Source organism: Dicentrarchus labrax, unplaced genomic scaffold (genome assembly GCF_905237075.1).
Source record: "Dicentrarchus labrax unplaced genomic scaffold, dlabrax2021, whole genome shotgun sequence".
Classification (NCBI taxonomy): domain Eukaryota; kingdom Metazoa; phylum Chordata; class Actinopteri; family Moronidae; genus Dicentrarchus; species Dicentrarchus labrax.
This window is the reverse complement of record NW_026136707.1, coordinates 12440852-12455851: the sequence shown is the minus strand read 5'-3', so window position 1 is coordinate 12455851 and position 15000 is coordinate 12440852. Positions and strand designations below refer to the sequence as shown.

Below are 15000 nucleotides of genomic sequence, written 5' to 3'. Positions count from 1 at the left end.
TACATGCAAATGTTTTTTTTTATTTTGAACGCATCTAAGCAGTAATTTACACTACAGCTTTTAGTGTGTGCTTGGGTCAGTCTGATATGGTTGTGAGCCCATCTTGTTGCTAAATGAAATCTTTGGCACCAAATGAATTAAGTCAGTTTAAGACACAACCGTTCTGTCAAATGCTATAGCTAAGAAGAACACGGTCGTATTAGTCAGGCTTGCATTTTTTTTCAGATTATTCTTTTTCGACAGGGTTTTTAAGTTAACCAGTAATCATGCCTCAATGTTCCTTTATGCAGAAAATAATATCCTAATGTGAACCAGAAGAATGTTTAGAGAAAATGTTTTTTGTCTAACGTCACTGTGGTGTTACATTTATGTAATAATGTAAATGAAAGTGGTCCTGCTTAAATGTTTATATAAATTATACTGTATATAGATGTGAGAGAGCAAAATTGCACAAAAAAACCCGCCAAAGTGCCACTGTCCATCACTGCAGGGACCGAGAACCTGCCATGTATCAATTATACTTCTGCTGGTTTTCTGCCAAATAAAATGTTTCTTTTCAACAGTATCGTCATTCATTGGATAAACAGAACGGGTAAATGACACCAGTGAAGTTCAGACAGACTGACATACAAAGCATCAGACAACACAATATCCTGTAAAATGGTTTTTAATTTACTTTTTCATTTTTTTACTCTTCTTCCCCTCTGAGATGACTGGTTTAGAAATGGTATCACATTCCCCCCCTGTTGCTCTCCTGTATGTGGGCTGATATGTCACTAGGCATCTGTTGGCTTCTATGGAAGGGCAGGACGCACAGTACAAACTTAGCAATGGGTCCCCCATATCCTTAATCTGTCTTCCACTTTTGGATTCATTCACGCTCAGTGGATCTCAGGGATTTAGACTTGTACCAAAACCTCAAAGACATATAAAGAGACAAAACCAGTTTTAAGAGAACTCGTATAAAGTGGCAGACTGTAAATTTCCACCGTTTATCACATGGGTTTTCCCCCTCTTGTCTCTCGGCTTTTTAAAACACTGGGAAGGACGCAGTCTTTTCTCCCCCAGCATGATGACACATTTGACAACAGGTAACAGCAAAAACAACAGCCATTTCATAAATGTCATAATCATGTTCAAGTTCCCCATTTCAAATAATTTTTTTCCCCTCCTAATTGATTCCCGGGATAACCACTCAGAGGTTTTACGGCAAATACCGCGCCTTTAAAAAGGTATCCAGCCCGTTTTGACTTTTTAATGTTTTACTGTTTTAGTAGTGGAGGTAATCGGCCTTTTAGACACTGAACAGAAAGAAACATTTTCAGATTTCTACAGATTGGTCTTTTCTAAAATTAACAACATTTCTGATTGCACAAGTATTACTGTCCTTCAAGACAATACTTAATAGAGGCACCTTTGGCAACAGTTACAGCCTCATGTCTACATCAGCGGGCCTGTAACAGCTTTACACAGCTGGACATCTTTCCCTTTCAAGCTACTTCGGTCAGTTACACTCTCATACTTTGAGTGAATAACAATTATCAAGTCCTAACACAAATGCTGGATTTTTCTTAGGTCTGGACACTGACTTCCAGGGCATTCACATGGTTGTTTTCAAGCCATTCCTGTGTACATTTGGCTTTATGTTTGGGGTTGTCTTACTATAAAATATAAATCTATAGTTGTACGTTTGCACCAGGATTTCTCTTTAACCTGCTGCATCAATTTAACCTTCTATCACGAGCCGTCCAGAGCCCGCTGCAGAGAAGCCTCCACACAGCATGATACTGCCACCACCAGGCTTCATGATGGGGATTGTGTGTTTTTTTTGTGTTAGACCTATACTAAACACAGAATTTAGTACAACGGCCAAAGGCTCGTTCACTTTGTCATTATAGTATTTTCTGTTGATTGCTGAAAAAAAAAAAAATCCTAATTACAATCCACTGTGATTCAGTGTTATAAAACAGTAACACATAAAAAGTTCCAAAAGGGGCAATAGTTTTTATAAGCACTGTAAGAGACATCATAATCTATAACCATTTAGTACCAGGGAGAGAGGGGGTGCATATCAATAGGCTGGAGTAGCTCTGTCTCTTTATCTTCTGTCTCAAGTCACGTTTGAAATTACGTTACTCCTACCAAGTATTTCAAAATATTTTTCTATTCCTTCAGAACGCCGAGTGTGTGTGGAGAAGATATGGAGATAAAGCTACTTCAAACAGGCATATTGTTACGACTTGTGCTATACAAATGAATTAGACTAGAGTTGGTCATATTGAGATGCAGCCATGAGGCCGGTGAGACTAAACAAGCGTCTCCTATCAGACAGGCTGAACTGGACTACCCACAGATAAGAACCATACGACTGGAGTGAGGGAACTGTTCTGGGTTGTTCTTTTTCTACAAAAAGCCAGGTGATGAAAAAGAAAGGAATAAAATAAAGAAAACTCTGCATTTAATTTAGACCAACAATGAGACTCCCATGTAGCACAAACATATTTACAAGCTCCAAAAAATAAAAGTAAAAACACTTCTCTTGATGTCCTAATGCCCCTAACCCCTGCCCACACACATTTTCTTCTTTATCCCACTTCCTTTTGATCCAAAATAAAAATTGTACGTGAAAGAGTTATGAAAATATAGGTTATTCCAACATGGTTGTGTCGTGGACTGTACTCCTTCTGTTCTACTTTTTCTCCTCCTTCTTCCTCCTCCTCTTCATCTCTCTCTCTCTCTTCAGTAAGGGTGTTGGGTGTTGCTGTTCTGTCCCGCTGGCCTGTCCCAACCCTAACCCCCTCCCTGACCCCGGGGCGTGGCATTGAGTCTCAGGATCATTGGCAGGCTGTTGAGGTCACAGCTCGTCGCGGTCCCGACTGAGTATGGTGTAGCGAGTCTCGCTGGGCGCCAGTTTCTGGAATGAGCTCTCCGGAGGGCTGCTGGCCACCTCTCCTCCCGTCTCCTCCTGAGGGTAAAAGTCAAATTCAGTCATGTGTCACATTGTATATAACAAAACCAGCTTTCAGTGACTTTGTAGTGCATGCTGATGCCGCCGTCTGACCTGTCCAGGCGTGCTGTCCGTGGGGTCAGGACCATGGTGAAACTCTCTGTGTAGCTTTCCAGAGTGAAGGTCCAGCACAAACTGTCTCAGCTTGCCAGGGATACTGGAAAACACAAACAGAAACACACATTGGACATCATGCAAGAACATGTTTGTATGCTATCTTTTTTTCTGTGAGGCTTGTTCATATAAGTGAACATTTGAGCCCGATGGGTGCCACTCATTCATGAGTAGGTGCACGTTTGAGATTTAATCATAATCTATAAATTGCTTTACAGGGCTACCTGTTCCTGTTGAATTCTCATTCACAAAAATGTTACTCAAGGGCCAGAGTAAACATTTACACCACAGAGATTAATCGCCTGGTTGGAAATAATCAAAAGATAACTTTAGCAGTGTCAGTAGTTATATAAGGGGACCTGAAACTGTAAGGAAATATCAATAGAACGGCTGTCAACAACTTTATCAGAGCAGCGATGTACTGTGGTAGAAACAGAGGGAATGGTCTGACATGGTAAATGTAGTGCATTTATATGTGCTCTTCTATTTTAGTGGACAAATTTAGCCTCTCATTCACACATACACACACACACACACACACACACACACACACACACACACACACTAATAGTGGTGGAGCTGCCATGAAAGGCACTGGCCTGCCTGCCATAAGCAATTTGGACTGAAGTATCTTGCAATCTTGCTCAAAGGAGACTTTGACCTGCAGACAGGAGGAGCCGGGGATCAAATCACCAACCCTGCAATTAATGGATGACCTGCTCTAGCTCCTGAGCCATAGCTGTCTGTCCCCACACGACGTTAGATACCAAAATGTCTTTCTAAAACAAAATAGTCCATAATGGTAAAATATTATTTTTGCAGTTTTGTTTTTATTTTTTTGGTTAGTAGATTTCTGTGACACATTTAACTTTATGCCATATGGCACACAGATTGCTCTGCACTTTGATATGGTGGTTGCTAAGAAACTTTTTCTCATGATCTGGAAGTGTACCACTCCCTCCGGCTCAAGGAGATGTCTGTTATACAAATGGAAAAACTGCGTCTGTACTGACCCAACATACAGAATAGATTTGAGAGGGTATGGGGACCTTTCTTAGCACAGTGCTAAATTACCCCAAATCCACAGGGACTCTGACTTGCCTGGATACATGAGTGGGTGGGGTGTTTAACTCAGCTCACCTGTCCATGCTATTTTACCCAGCTCCCGAGATGATAACATTGTGACATTTTTGTAATCTTCTTCTGTAAACTGTCTTGTTTTGTTTGTAGTTTTTTTTTTTATATATCTTGTCACTGTAAAACTCTGTAAGGTATTTGGGGAAAAAAGTCATTATCATGATTCTTACTCACGTTTTTCTCCTTATAACCAGAGACAGACTATCTGTACGTGACTTGTACGACAGGTCTGGACCAAAGACAAAAACAAATTCTCTTAAATCCCTCATACATGAGCTGGTCTGTTTAGTGGTTATTCCGTAACTGTATGTTCGACAAAGGCATTCCTCCACACGAAGTTCAGCAGTACAGACGGACCTGCTTGAACTACAGCGTAGGTTAGAGTTGATAGGAGACAAAACAGCTCATGGCAGCGGCAGAGGACATTAGTCCCTGCGGACGTGTCATGAAGCAGCATTAATCCATATCATCGCTGTCCTGTGAAGTGTGCTTATTAACGACAGGTCATGAGCTGTTGTCATATCACACAGGCGGAGCTGGTCCCAAGTCACAGCATGCAGACAGACGCACACATGCAAACACGCAAACACACACACACATAGACACACACACACACACACACACACACACACACACATATATATATATATAACATACACTGCACTAATGTAATTACAAGCTGTGTGCCACATGCAGTGGTGATGTGATGTAATTAGGTTGTGGAGGGCTGGTCAGTCCTCGGGGCTTCTGTCTATCTGATCAGACTCTGATTGGGGACTGGGGGAGGCAGAGTGGTGGGGGACAGAATAAATACGATTAAATTAGATTAGACTGGATTAGTTTAGCACTTATTGCACGTGCCAAATCATGTCACATTAGCTCTGGTGTCCTGGCCCATTCATAAAGGACAGATTTTAGGAGGTGTGACATTTCTCTGGTGTTGGAGTGCACTGTGGATTATGATGCGTGTGTGTGTGTGTGTGTGTGTGTGTGTGTGTGTGTGTGTGTGTGTGTGTGTGTGTGTGTGTGTGTGTGTGTGTGTGTGAGATGAAATTAACTTTATTTAGGGAGATCTTGTTATGAACAATTTCAATGCTCAAAAATGTCCAAAAAGGATGCTGAATATATCAGCCTGATTTGACATGTGGATGATTCATTCGTTAATTACAGCTGCATTTGTGGCAAGTTTTCATTTAAATTTGGCCATTTCCTTTTGTATGAAACAATTAACAGCCCATATCTTTATTTCTAAAAACCTTTTTCTACTATTTAAAAAGGGAGATGCACACCATGGTGGTATCACAAAAGAAAATAAATAAATTGGTATTGTTTGAAATGACCACGTTCATCATCTATCATTTATCAGACATTAATAATATTATATGCATGTAATTGTAAGGACTAAACTGTTGCACACATACGCAGCACATCCTCATGCAACACTAAATAATTTTATAGAGAAAGGGAAAGGCGGTACTTACTCGAGGTCTTTGAAGTCGGGAAAGACATACATGTGTCTGAATGAGTCTATAGCGATGACAGGACAGTCAGCAGGAGTTTTCTGAATATGGAGCAGAGGGTGGCGGAACTTCTCGCAGTCTGCATGCAGGAAGTTTATAGACCCTAAGGAGCAGACACCAATGTCATGAACACCACGTCTGTACACAGGGCTGTTTTGCTCATCAGTAACTAAAATTCATAATTTTGACAAGCACCAAATGCCAGAAAAGACACACTCACCTTTCTCGCTGATGAGCTGGCGAGCCACCTCATGTTGGAACTTCTCTAAGCTCGCTGCATCTTCTTTAATGTGGAACAAGATGAGGAAAGGGATTCCTTCTTCAGTCAGCTCCTGGAAAACACATAAATACACACACAAAAGGGTCAAAAACAGATGGAGTCAGGGCCTTTCTGTGGCGTCAGGAGATGGACTACCCACAGACTCCATGAATAAATGGAATAAACATCGATTTGTACATCTACATATGCAGATTTATACATCTAACATTAGACCAAAAAAGCCAAAAAAAAAAGCAGATTATTATCACATTGACAATGCTCTATATAAAAAAAGCAGGTAACAAACCTCTCCATTTTCAAAGGTGATCTCCCTGACCAGAGGCACACACTTGTCCTGGGCCCAAGCATAGGTCAGGTCGAAGTTGTTGAGTGAGCTGAGGTAGACCATGTCAGGGACACTCTCCCCCACAGGCTTGTAGATTACATTGTCTCCATTGAAGCGCTCAGAGTCAGATACAGTACTATGAGAAGAAATGTTAAGGATGAACAGAAATTGAACAATGACATTGAAACTAAGCCTAAAATATCTACACTACAAATGGTCTTCATTTGAAGGATTATGGGAACTGGATAAAAAAAAATGGTGCTGCGTCTCACCCAAAGGCAGCCGAGAATGTGCAGTCATCTCGAAGGATGTTGGCAACTTTTTCATATGTGTGGTAGTTATCCGAGTCCTTATTTTCGAAGTAACCTATGATGTTTCTCTTGCTCCTCTGTTAAAAAAAAAAGCAAAAGAAAGTGTTGAGAAAAGAATTGATACCATTTTATTTACAATGTCTGTAAATTTGCAATATTTTACAGAAACAGTGTGTGTGTGTGTGTGTGTTTGCCACTCACATCCACAGCATTGACCTCCTCCATTGAGTGTATCTCTTTCACGGGGTCGACCTGCTGCTGGCGGATGAAGTCAGCGATGGCCGCCACCGACCTCTGACCCCTGTACTCCCTCTTCATCATCATCCCATTGCGGAACAACTTCAATGTCGGATACTTGGTGATGCGGTACCGCTGGGCTATGTCCGCTACGCAGAGGCAGAGGAGAAGTTAAGTAAAGAAGGACAAATCAATTGATGAAGAGGAAGAAGCAGAGTAAAAACACATGGGGATGGGTGGATGAAGAGCGGAGCAGTGACAGAGACGGCGGTTAAACCTCAGTCTGAAAACACTGCCTTCAGTCAGCTCTGATCTCCCACATGAAAGCTGCCCCCCGCCAAGAGTAAATATTCTCTCTGCACACACTGAATGAGTGTGTGTGTATGTGCATGTGGCAGGTGTCAATCTCTCTGCGGGGTGTCTCTAAGCCTCCCGTCTTCACAGGAAGCAGCAGTTTTGTCATTAGTCTTCAAACAGTTTGCAGGTCATCAATAATTCTCTTTAATTTGCTTTATCTCAAAAGGCTGAGGCTGGCGGTTTATGTGTCCGTGCTTTGGTGTGCTGGGCATCTATGTGTACATATGTGCATCAAATATAGTAAGAGTGTGAGTGTGTGTGTGTGTGTGTGTGTGTGTGTGTGTGTGTGTGTGTGTGTGTGTGTGTGTGTGCCTTTTTATGTCTCCTATATATAGAATGAGGGTGTTATAGCAGTATATGGTTTATCACCATAAACAACAATCCCTCATACACTAACACTAACACAAATATTACTTTTAGATAACAGATTCATCACTTAAGTAACCTATAATATAGAAACAGTTTTTAGTTCAGCTTTAAAATTGCTGAGATTAGTTCATTTGTCTTTGATGAAATAAATCCTTATCTTATAATACTTAATACTGATCAAATAAATAAATTATATGGTTCTGGTATTTTGTTAACATTATTATTTGTTCATGTTTAAAGTTTAATTGTTAGTTGCATCTGAATGTTGTTGTGTGGTACTTCTCTTGCAATGTTAAATGACACAAAAAATGAATGAAAATATAGTGATACTCACAATGTTGGTCACAGTCGACACGGGCAAACACCACCTGCCTGGTATTAGGGAACTCCTCCCTCACTATGTTAGATGCCTCCTCAAAAATTGGATGGAGCATCTGACTGAACCTGCACCTGTAAGGGGTGAGGTCAAAAGGATTTTCATAATTTGTAAGTAAATTAAATAGATTTGGTTTTTAACTACATTTTGCAGTATTTGACTATATTGTCAAATGATTTTTGCCTATAACAGTTCCATTATCCATCCATTAATTAGACCAGCATAGAAATATGAGATTAAAACAGATGCACTATGTAAAAATCTTTTAAAGATAAACCAACCAAATGTCTACTGCGGATGACAGCAATCTAATTATACTTATTGCGCCATGTGGCATTCACAGGAAACATCTGCATCATGAGCTAAATTAAATTTAAATATCCTTCACATAATATATACAGAGGTCCAGTGACTGTGGGAGAAAAACAACACACTTACCAGTCTGCATAAAAATTCACTAATGCCACCCCAGCATTATCTGCAAGGAAACACAAACAAGAAATTAATAGAAGCCTCTATACATCACTCAAAATACTTGTGAATATGTGTTTTGCTAGCTAAAATTAATTAATTAGGGTAATCAATCTTTTAAACCCCTCAGTTTTCTGTTACTGAAGGAAAAAAACAAAACAAGAAAGCAATTACAGACTAACAAATTTATGACCAGTGACTCATGGCCATTTACATTTATTGATAATACCACCTAGTGTTCAAATCACATTAAATGTTTATTTGGTGAAAAGGTAAGCCAAGGGCCAATGGCCTGCAATAATGTGGCAACAATTGGAAACAATTTCAAGAAAACAGTATGGAACAAATTAATAACTTTCTTTCCAGGTTTTGTAAATATTTTAGTGGCCAAATCTGTTGAACATTGGACGAGTTTGTGGGGGGGGGGGTGAACAATCTGAGAAGGCAGCAGCGGGTGTAGCCAATATGAAGATATTCGTTGGAAGGAATCCAGAAAAACAAAACTTTGCCTTTCCAACTCACAGCTCAGGAGTCATAAAATACATAAGGTTTAATCGTGCTATTCACATTAACAACTAATTGCGTAATGGCCACGTTCTTCCTTGGCCACAACATTTTCCTGAAGTCTATTAAGTCATTTTTGTGATATCCGGCTAACTAACAGAGACATGAAAACAGTCTGACAAAGTGGACTGAAAACACAAGATGGAAAAATTAACATCTCTCTGCTGAGAGAAAATAGAGAACAACAAAGATCTGAAAAGTAGAGTTAAGAGTATTAAAGTGATAATTTGACATTCCAGGAAATATGATTATTTGCTTCCTTGCCAATAATCAGGCAAGAAAGAAATTAAATAAAGGAAATAAGCGGTTTCCAGTCTTTATGCCAAGCTTAACCCACCAGCCGTTGGCTGGATATCTTCATATTGAATAAACAGACAAGAGAGGTATTGATCTTCTCATCTAACTCTCAGCAAGAAAGCAAATGAGTCTGTTTCCCAAAATGTCTAACTTTTCTTTTGAGAAACCTTTGAAGACTAAAGTGTTATGCCTTACTTAGGACGTCATCAATGTTGCCTGAGTCCAGACTGGTGATTTCTGCTTGTCCCGGAGTAGAGAGGCCCATCGCCTACAGACACATAGAGGAAGAAATACATCAGCAAATAAAACATACAAAAATACACAAGACAACTATGTGGGGGATAGGGAAAATTATCCTGAAGATAGTTGACTAAGATTAAAAAATGCCTTTATTGATCCACAAAGGGGAAATTCAGGACTGAAAAGAATGAGTGACCCAACGAGCCTGTCAGCACACAGTTAACCAACATATCTACAGACTGACTCAACTGAACACAAACTCACAGTGGAAACTATAGACCATACTAAACCTGACTTAGCACACGTAACGCGCTATGGTACTGCTTCATGCAACAATGCAGGATATAGTGAAAGCTATATTTTTTTTTTATATTTCTGGCTGCATAAATAATAATAATAATCATGTTTGTAATGAGGAGTGGGTGAGCAGAGCAGCCAAGGCGTCCTTTTAATCAGTAACCTCTGCAATCCCTCCTGTGGGACGCCCAGTGTGTCCCAGAACACCTGAGAGGTGTAATCTCTCCAGTGTTTTCTGGGTCTGCTCCAGGCTCGTCTCCTGGTCAGTTGTTTCAAGTACTAAATATACACTACACAATGTTACCTTTGGCCTGTCTATGCATGCAAAGCAACATGCAAATCATGCTCTCATGATTTCCTGCATAATCCGATTTTTCCTTGTAACCTGGTGTCTTGTGTGCAAGTAAATGTGGACTGGAGTTTCATACAGATTCACATTCACATGGACACAAAAAATAGCACATAAGCAAATAAACTACTGGTAAATGTTTATGGTAATGGTCTGGATGTCCCAGAATGTTAAGATGGAAAGAATGTGTGCATTATACATCTTGATCAGACTAAATGTGATGCTTTTTTATCTCTTCATATTTCCTGTTTGTGTTTTTTTAGAATATGCGTACCTCTCTCTTTTAATAAAGTTTCCAAACACAGTATTTTTAACTTTGCAAGGTGTGGAAACAACTTGGAACAATGAAGCAGCATCCGCTTTTACTGTGTGCTGAGTCTACATATTCACAAAAGGTGACATTTATAAATTAATCAGCAACACTGATTATAAGCTCCACCTGGATCATTCAACTCTACAAACCATAGAGAGTGAGATTAATCCCTAAGGCTTCATTTTCTGTAATAGAGTTACGATATGGTAATAAACCAAAATAATGTTGCGATTATTTTGACAGCTTTTATGATAACGATAAGAGTCACAATTAGTGGGAATGATCATTGTTGCATCAACATTTTTCCTTTTCACTGAAAAAAATCCATTAAAATTTTTGGGGGTCTGTACCAAGCAAATATGTTTTCTTACAGCTGGAGAACAGGATTTATAGGCCAGTGCATCTCTACAATACTACAGTACTTCAGTACTTCATTATAATACTGTTCTGTCACACATTTACAAAAAGCTGCAGCTTCTGCAATTTGGAAATTGCACTTGGCCATATAGCCATTTTCATAATATTTAAATTAATCTTGCAGCCCTATTCTGTGCTTGTGTATATTGTTTCAGTTCCTTTTTTCATCTAACATACCAAAGATTGTGGGATTACAAATAAATTGCAAGTTGCACCTTGGACTGGATGCTCAAGAGATACAACAATTCCACATCATGCAATCAAAAATCACTGAATGCACATTTTAATCATTGTATGACCCTACATCCACAAAATGACCTCTATGGTAAAAGTAAAAAAGTAAACTACTGCTGCTCTCATCATAGTAAAAAAAAAAAATCTACATCATCAAATATATCTAATATAACATCAGCTGTTGCTTGGAAAGTAGGATTTTATAATTAGAAACTAAAATATTGCAGCCATTTTTCTCTGTGTAACTTCCTGGTACCACACAAGAAAGAATAAGGTTGTAATTATAATGGATAAACTTGGGATTTCTGAATTCCAGCTCTGAAAATGACCTCCACCGGGGGCTGACACGGGGGAAAAAACACGAATGTCGGAGAGTTGCTGACTGCCAACCAAAAACACAGTTGCGGATAAAATGTAGCCTGAATTAACTTGTTTTTAAAAAATGCATACATCATGACAGAAGACTAAAGAAGACTACATTATAAAACTTTAACAAAATTATTTCAGTAAGGTTTCAATTGTCAGCCACCACTTCTCTAACATTACATTGCTTGCACTATCTGTTGTGATCTGTGTTGACTCAAGCTCCTCCTCAAACAGGATATATGACATTCACCCTCCTTGAGGCTGTTAGTAACACAAATATCACTACGGACTCTAGGAAAGAATGCAAGAGCAACTAACTATTATTTCTATTATCGATTAAGTCTTTGCAATCTCAGTGACAAAGGTGATGTCTTAGAGTTTCTTATTTTATCCAAATAAATTCCAAAACCAAACGCATTTCAACGTACAAAGACATGTGACCGGCAGTAGATCCTCAAATTAGAGAAGCTGGGACCAGTGAATGCTTAGTATATATGCATGAAAAATCACTTCAACAATTATATTTATTATAAAAACACTCAATAGACTAGTCATCCTTTCAGCTCTATAAAAATACTTCCTGATTCCCTTTGAAAGTTCAAGTCACTGTGCCTTTTGACCATATAACGACAGAATGACACAGCTGCAGACTGATATAAAACGCCACAGTTGCTGTGGTTAGACCAATGAACATAGTGCCCTGCAGCTCTTCAGAGTAGATTTAAGTTTTCATTTCAGGCCCAAACTCTCACAAAAGCAGAACTGGTGTGCGGCGTCTTCTTCCGGGTTTCTCAGCCAATAAGAATGAGCCACAACAGAGGAATTCACCAACCGGCGAGCCTCATTCAGAAACACATCCACGAAGAGTCCGACAATAAATTCATGCATCCGTACAATAACAAACATGAAGCTTAATCAAACACAGCAGACCAACATATCCAGTAAACAAACCTCTTAAACTAACCATGCCAGCACTTCGCAATCCTCCCACTGCTGTCAATATGTGTTAGCACCTAATGCTAGCTGGATGCTTCACCCCAACAAAGTTATCAGGAGTCCAACTTCAGCTCATTGTGGGTCATTTTTAAACACACAGCACGTCATGTGAGCAGCAACACCCGGGTTATATAAAATGGCTCATGTTTAGTTGCAGCACCACAGCTAACGTTACTCAACACTACCGGACAAGTTGACATTGCAGCCGGATAACTTGATTAGTTACGGAGTCGCTTGGTGAAACCCGGTCAAAAGGCCTCCCCCCCCAATGAACCTGCTCAATACCTGCACACTCAGTAGCGAGTGAGCCGGCTCGCTGGTCACCTTAGCCACTTTAAAAAGCCACGTCTCACGGCAGCAGTTAGCCAGCAGCTAACTACCCAGCGGCAGGCTAACTAACGTTACTTAGCTAACGTTAGCTTGCTCTTGTAGCCAGAGAGCCGCTGACTGTTGCTGGTGCGTATTCAAAAGGCTGAAATACAAACGCTTACCAGCAGTATAACTGTGACGAAGCGGATGTCGAGAGAGGGAGATATTGCTAAGAGTTTCATTGTACAGTATAGTTATTGGAGGTGGTGGTGTTGAGTCTTCCCAGTCTGTCTCGACGCCGCTCTTCGTGTTGCAGCAGGAAACCGACGGCGAACCAATCTCACGGTGGCCACGGAAACGGGTGACACTTCCATGGTATTCGCGTGGCTTCATGGGTAATGTAGTTTTTTGGAGTGGGCAAACGGCTGACCTGGATGACGGGGGGAAACTCTAATAATGGCGTCCCATTGCTTTACAACGGTAAACGGGAGTTGTAGTGTTTGGTCGCCGAGACGGTGGCGATTCAACGGGACTACTTGGAAGAAAACTTTCCTGAGATTTTCATCTGAAAGAAAAGGAACTCCAACGGTAAATATAACACAGCTAGGAAGAGAGGACTACAAAGAGCGCTTTATTAAAATGTAACATCATTAACGCTACACTCAGTTTATCCACTGTCACACGTTGTTCTCTGTACTTTCTTCAGTGCGTTTATGAATAACTGATTTCTCCTGAACAGGGGGGAGTTGCATCATTATGGCTCACTTTTTGTAATACCCTACTCGGCCCATTTTCACCATCTACAAATGCGTTTTGTTAGTAAAATAACACACTTTGTAGCACAAAACTCGTTGACTTTGAAAAAACTTGTGGTGCTCTGGTGCACAACTCTACAAAATCTCTGCAAAACGTTCTCCAAAAAATCCACCGAAATGATGTGTTTAGCTTCCGCTCAATCAAACACAAGGCCCACAACTCAAAACCAGACTAATGCTTCAACAAGATAGTTGCACTTCATCAGATTAGATGAGAAGACTGTTTAACACAAATATTATGTCCCTCTGAGGCATCCTCCCTCTCTGCCTGTAATCAGTACAGTGGCAGTGTTATGCTGGCAGTACTTTGTGTGAACAGGTGGGCTGGTCTCAGTATGTGAGAGATCCTCTTTCTCTGGCCCTGCAGGAGCCAGGATCAGGGCAGGTAGGGGACCTGGACGTGCATCCACACCCATGAAGGATGCACTGAACTGAGAAACATCTGCTGAAGTGTCCCCCTCAACGCAGATATGGTAAGAATCCAACACACAGAGAGCAGCTTTCCCGATTTAATTTAGGTACATAAAACCCAGCAGAGTTTTATTTTCTGCAGTTATCTGTAGGTTTGTTAGGTATCTCCCCTGTACTACCGGTTCGTAATTCTCTCCCCAGAGTCAAGACCATTGAGACTATGTGTAACAAACCTAATTGTGTGCTGTAACAGCCTAATTGTTAAGGAGATTAAGGTGGAATGTTGAATTGAATCCCAGCATTAATATTTTATGGGCTAAAGCTGTCCATAGGGGGTTCACAGTGTGTGAGCAACTCACAGATGGAGTCAGAGGAAGATTTCTCTGTCCCCCTGTCTGAATATCAGTGGTTGAGAGAAAGAGGAGCAGAAGGTCCTTCGTAAGTTGTTAATGCAAGAAAGTATTATCACAGTATCCAGAAAATCTTTATCCTGTATTCATATATATATCACGATATCTGCTGAGGTATGAAATAATCACTTGTTGGGGTTGTATACTGTGTTTATCATTATTATTGTTATTATTATTATTATTATTATTATTATTATTATTATAATACTCAATTTTATCTTCAATTGTATTTCTAACTTAGACAACAAACTTGTACATCCAACTCAAAAAACAAATAAAAAACCCAATGCAATTATAATGATGATGACAAATGTAAATATATTATGTATAATAATATATATATACAGTACATGTTAATACATGTGTCACTAAAACAATGATAGTTCACACAATATAAGGATATATTCACACTGCAAAAGTGGCCCAAATCAGATTTTTTTGCTCATATGTTAGTCAGACTGGAGGTTTTACACATGTA

General features: G+C 39.9%; 3 protein-coding genes across 4 annotated transcripts in view; 2 read left to right on the top strand and 1 right to left on the bottom strand.

Moving 5' to 3' along the window:
* Positions 1–560, top strand: part of stx17 (syntaxin 17) — a 10809-nt gene extending 10249 nt beyond the window's left edge. The window contains exon 7 of the mRNA XM_051406531.1: positions 1–560. This exon is cut by the window's left edge and continues 495 nt beyond it. The gene's annotated coding sequence lies outside the window, so the exon portion shown is untranslated.
* A 91-nt stretch (positions 561–651) lies between these two features.
* On the bottom strand, positions 652–13233 carry erp44 (endoplasmic reticulum protein 44). The gene is made up of 11 exons (XM_051406527.1): positions 13069–13233; positions 9561–9633; positions 8472–8511; positions 7992–8107; positions 6896–7080; positions 6656–6771; positions 6345–6519; positions 5999–6110; positions 5740–5881; positions 3062–3164; positions 652–2965 (listed from the first exon to the last, which is right to left on the bottom strand). The coding sequence occupies exons 1-11, from the start codon at positions 13126–13128 to the stop codon at positions 2855–2857; spliced, it is 1233 nt and encodes a 410-aa protein (XP_051262487.1). The 5' UTR covers positions 13129–13233; the 3' UTR covers positions 652–2854.
* Positions 13234–13320: 87 nt separating this feature from the next.
* The window catches only part of invs (inversin), a 20735-nt gene continuing 19055 nt past the window's right edge, over positions 13321–15000 (top strand). For both annotated transcript variants that reach the window (XM_051406512.1, XM_051406511.1), the window contains exons 1-2: positions 13321–13474; positions 14069–14174. In XM_051406512.1, the coding sequence (XP_051262472.1) occupies positions 14172–14174 (3 nt within the window). In that variant the 5' untranslated portion in view covers positions 13321–13474; positions 14069–14171. The remainder of the gene's footprint in view (positions 13475–14068; positions 14175–15000) is intronic.

What these genes read in the sequence shown, in the direction of transcription:
- erp44 (XM_051406527.1), bottom strand. Translation starts at nt 13,128, where the DNA reads ATGAAACTCTTAGCAATATCTCCCTCTCTCGACATCCGCTTCGTCACA. An exon ending in TCACCTTTGAAAATGGAGAG is followed by an intron (nt 6,111 to 6,344) that starts GTTTGTTACCTG and finishes TGTGTTTTCCAG; the next exon opens with GAGCTGACTGAAGAAGGAAT. An exon ending in CCAGCTCATCAGCGAGAAAG is followed by an intron (nt 5,882 to 5,998) that starts GTGAGTGTGTCT and finishes TCTGCTCCTTAG; the next exon opens with GGTCTATAAACTTCCTGCAT.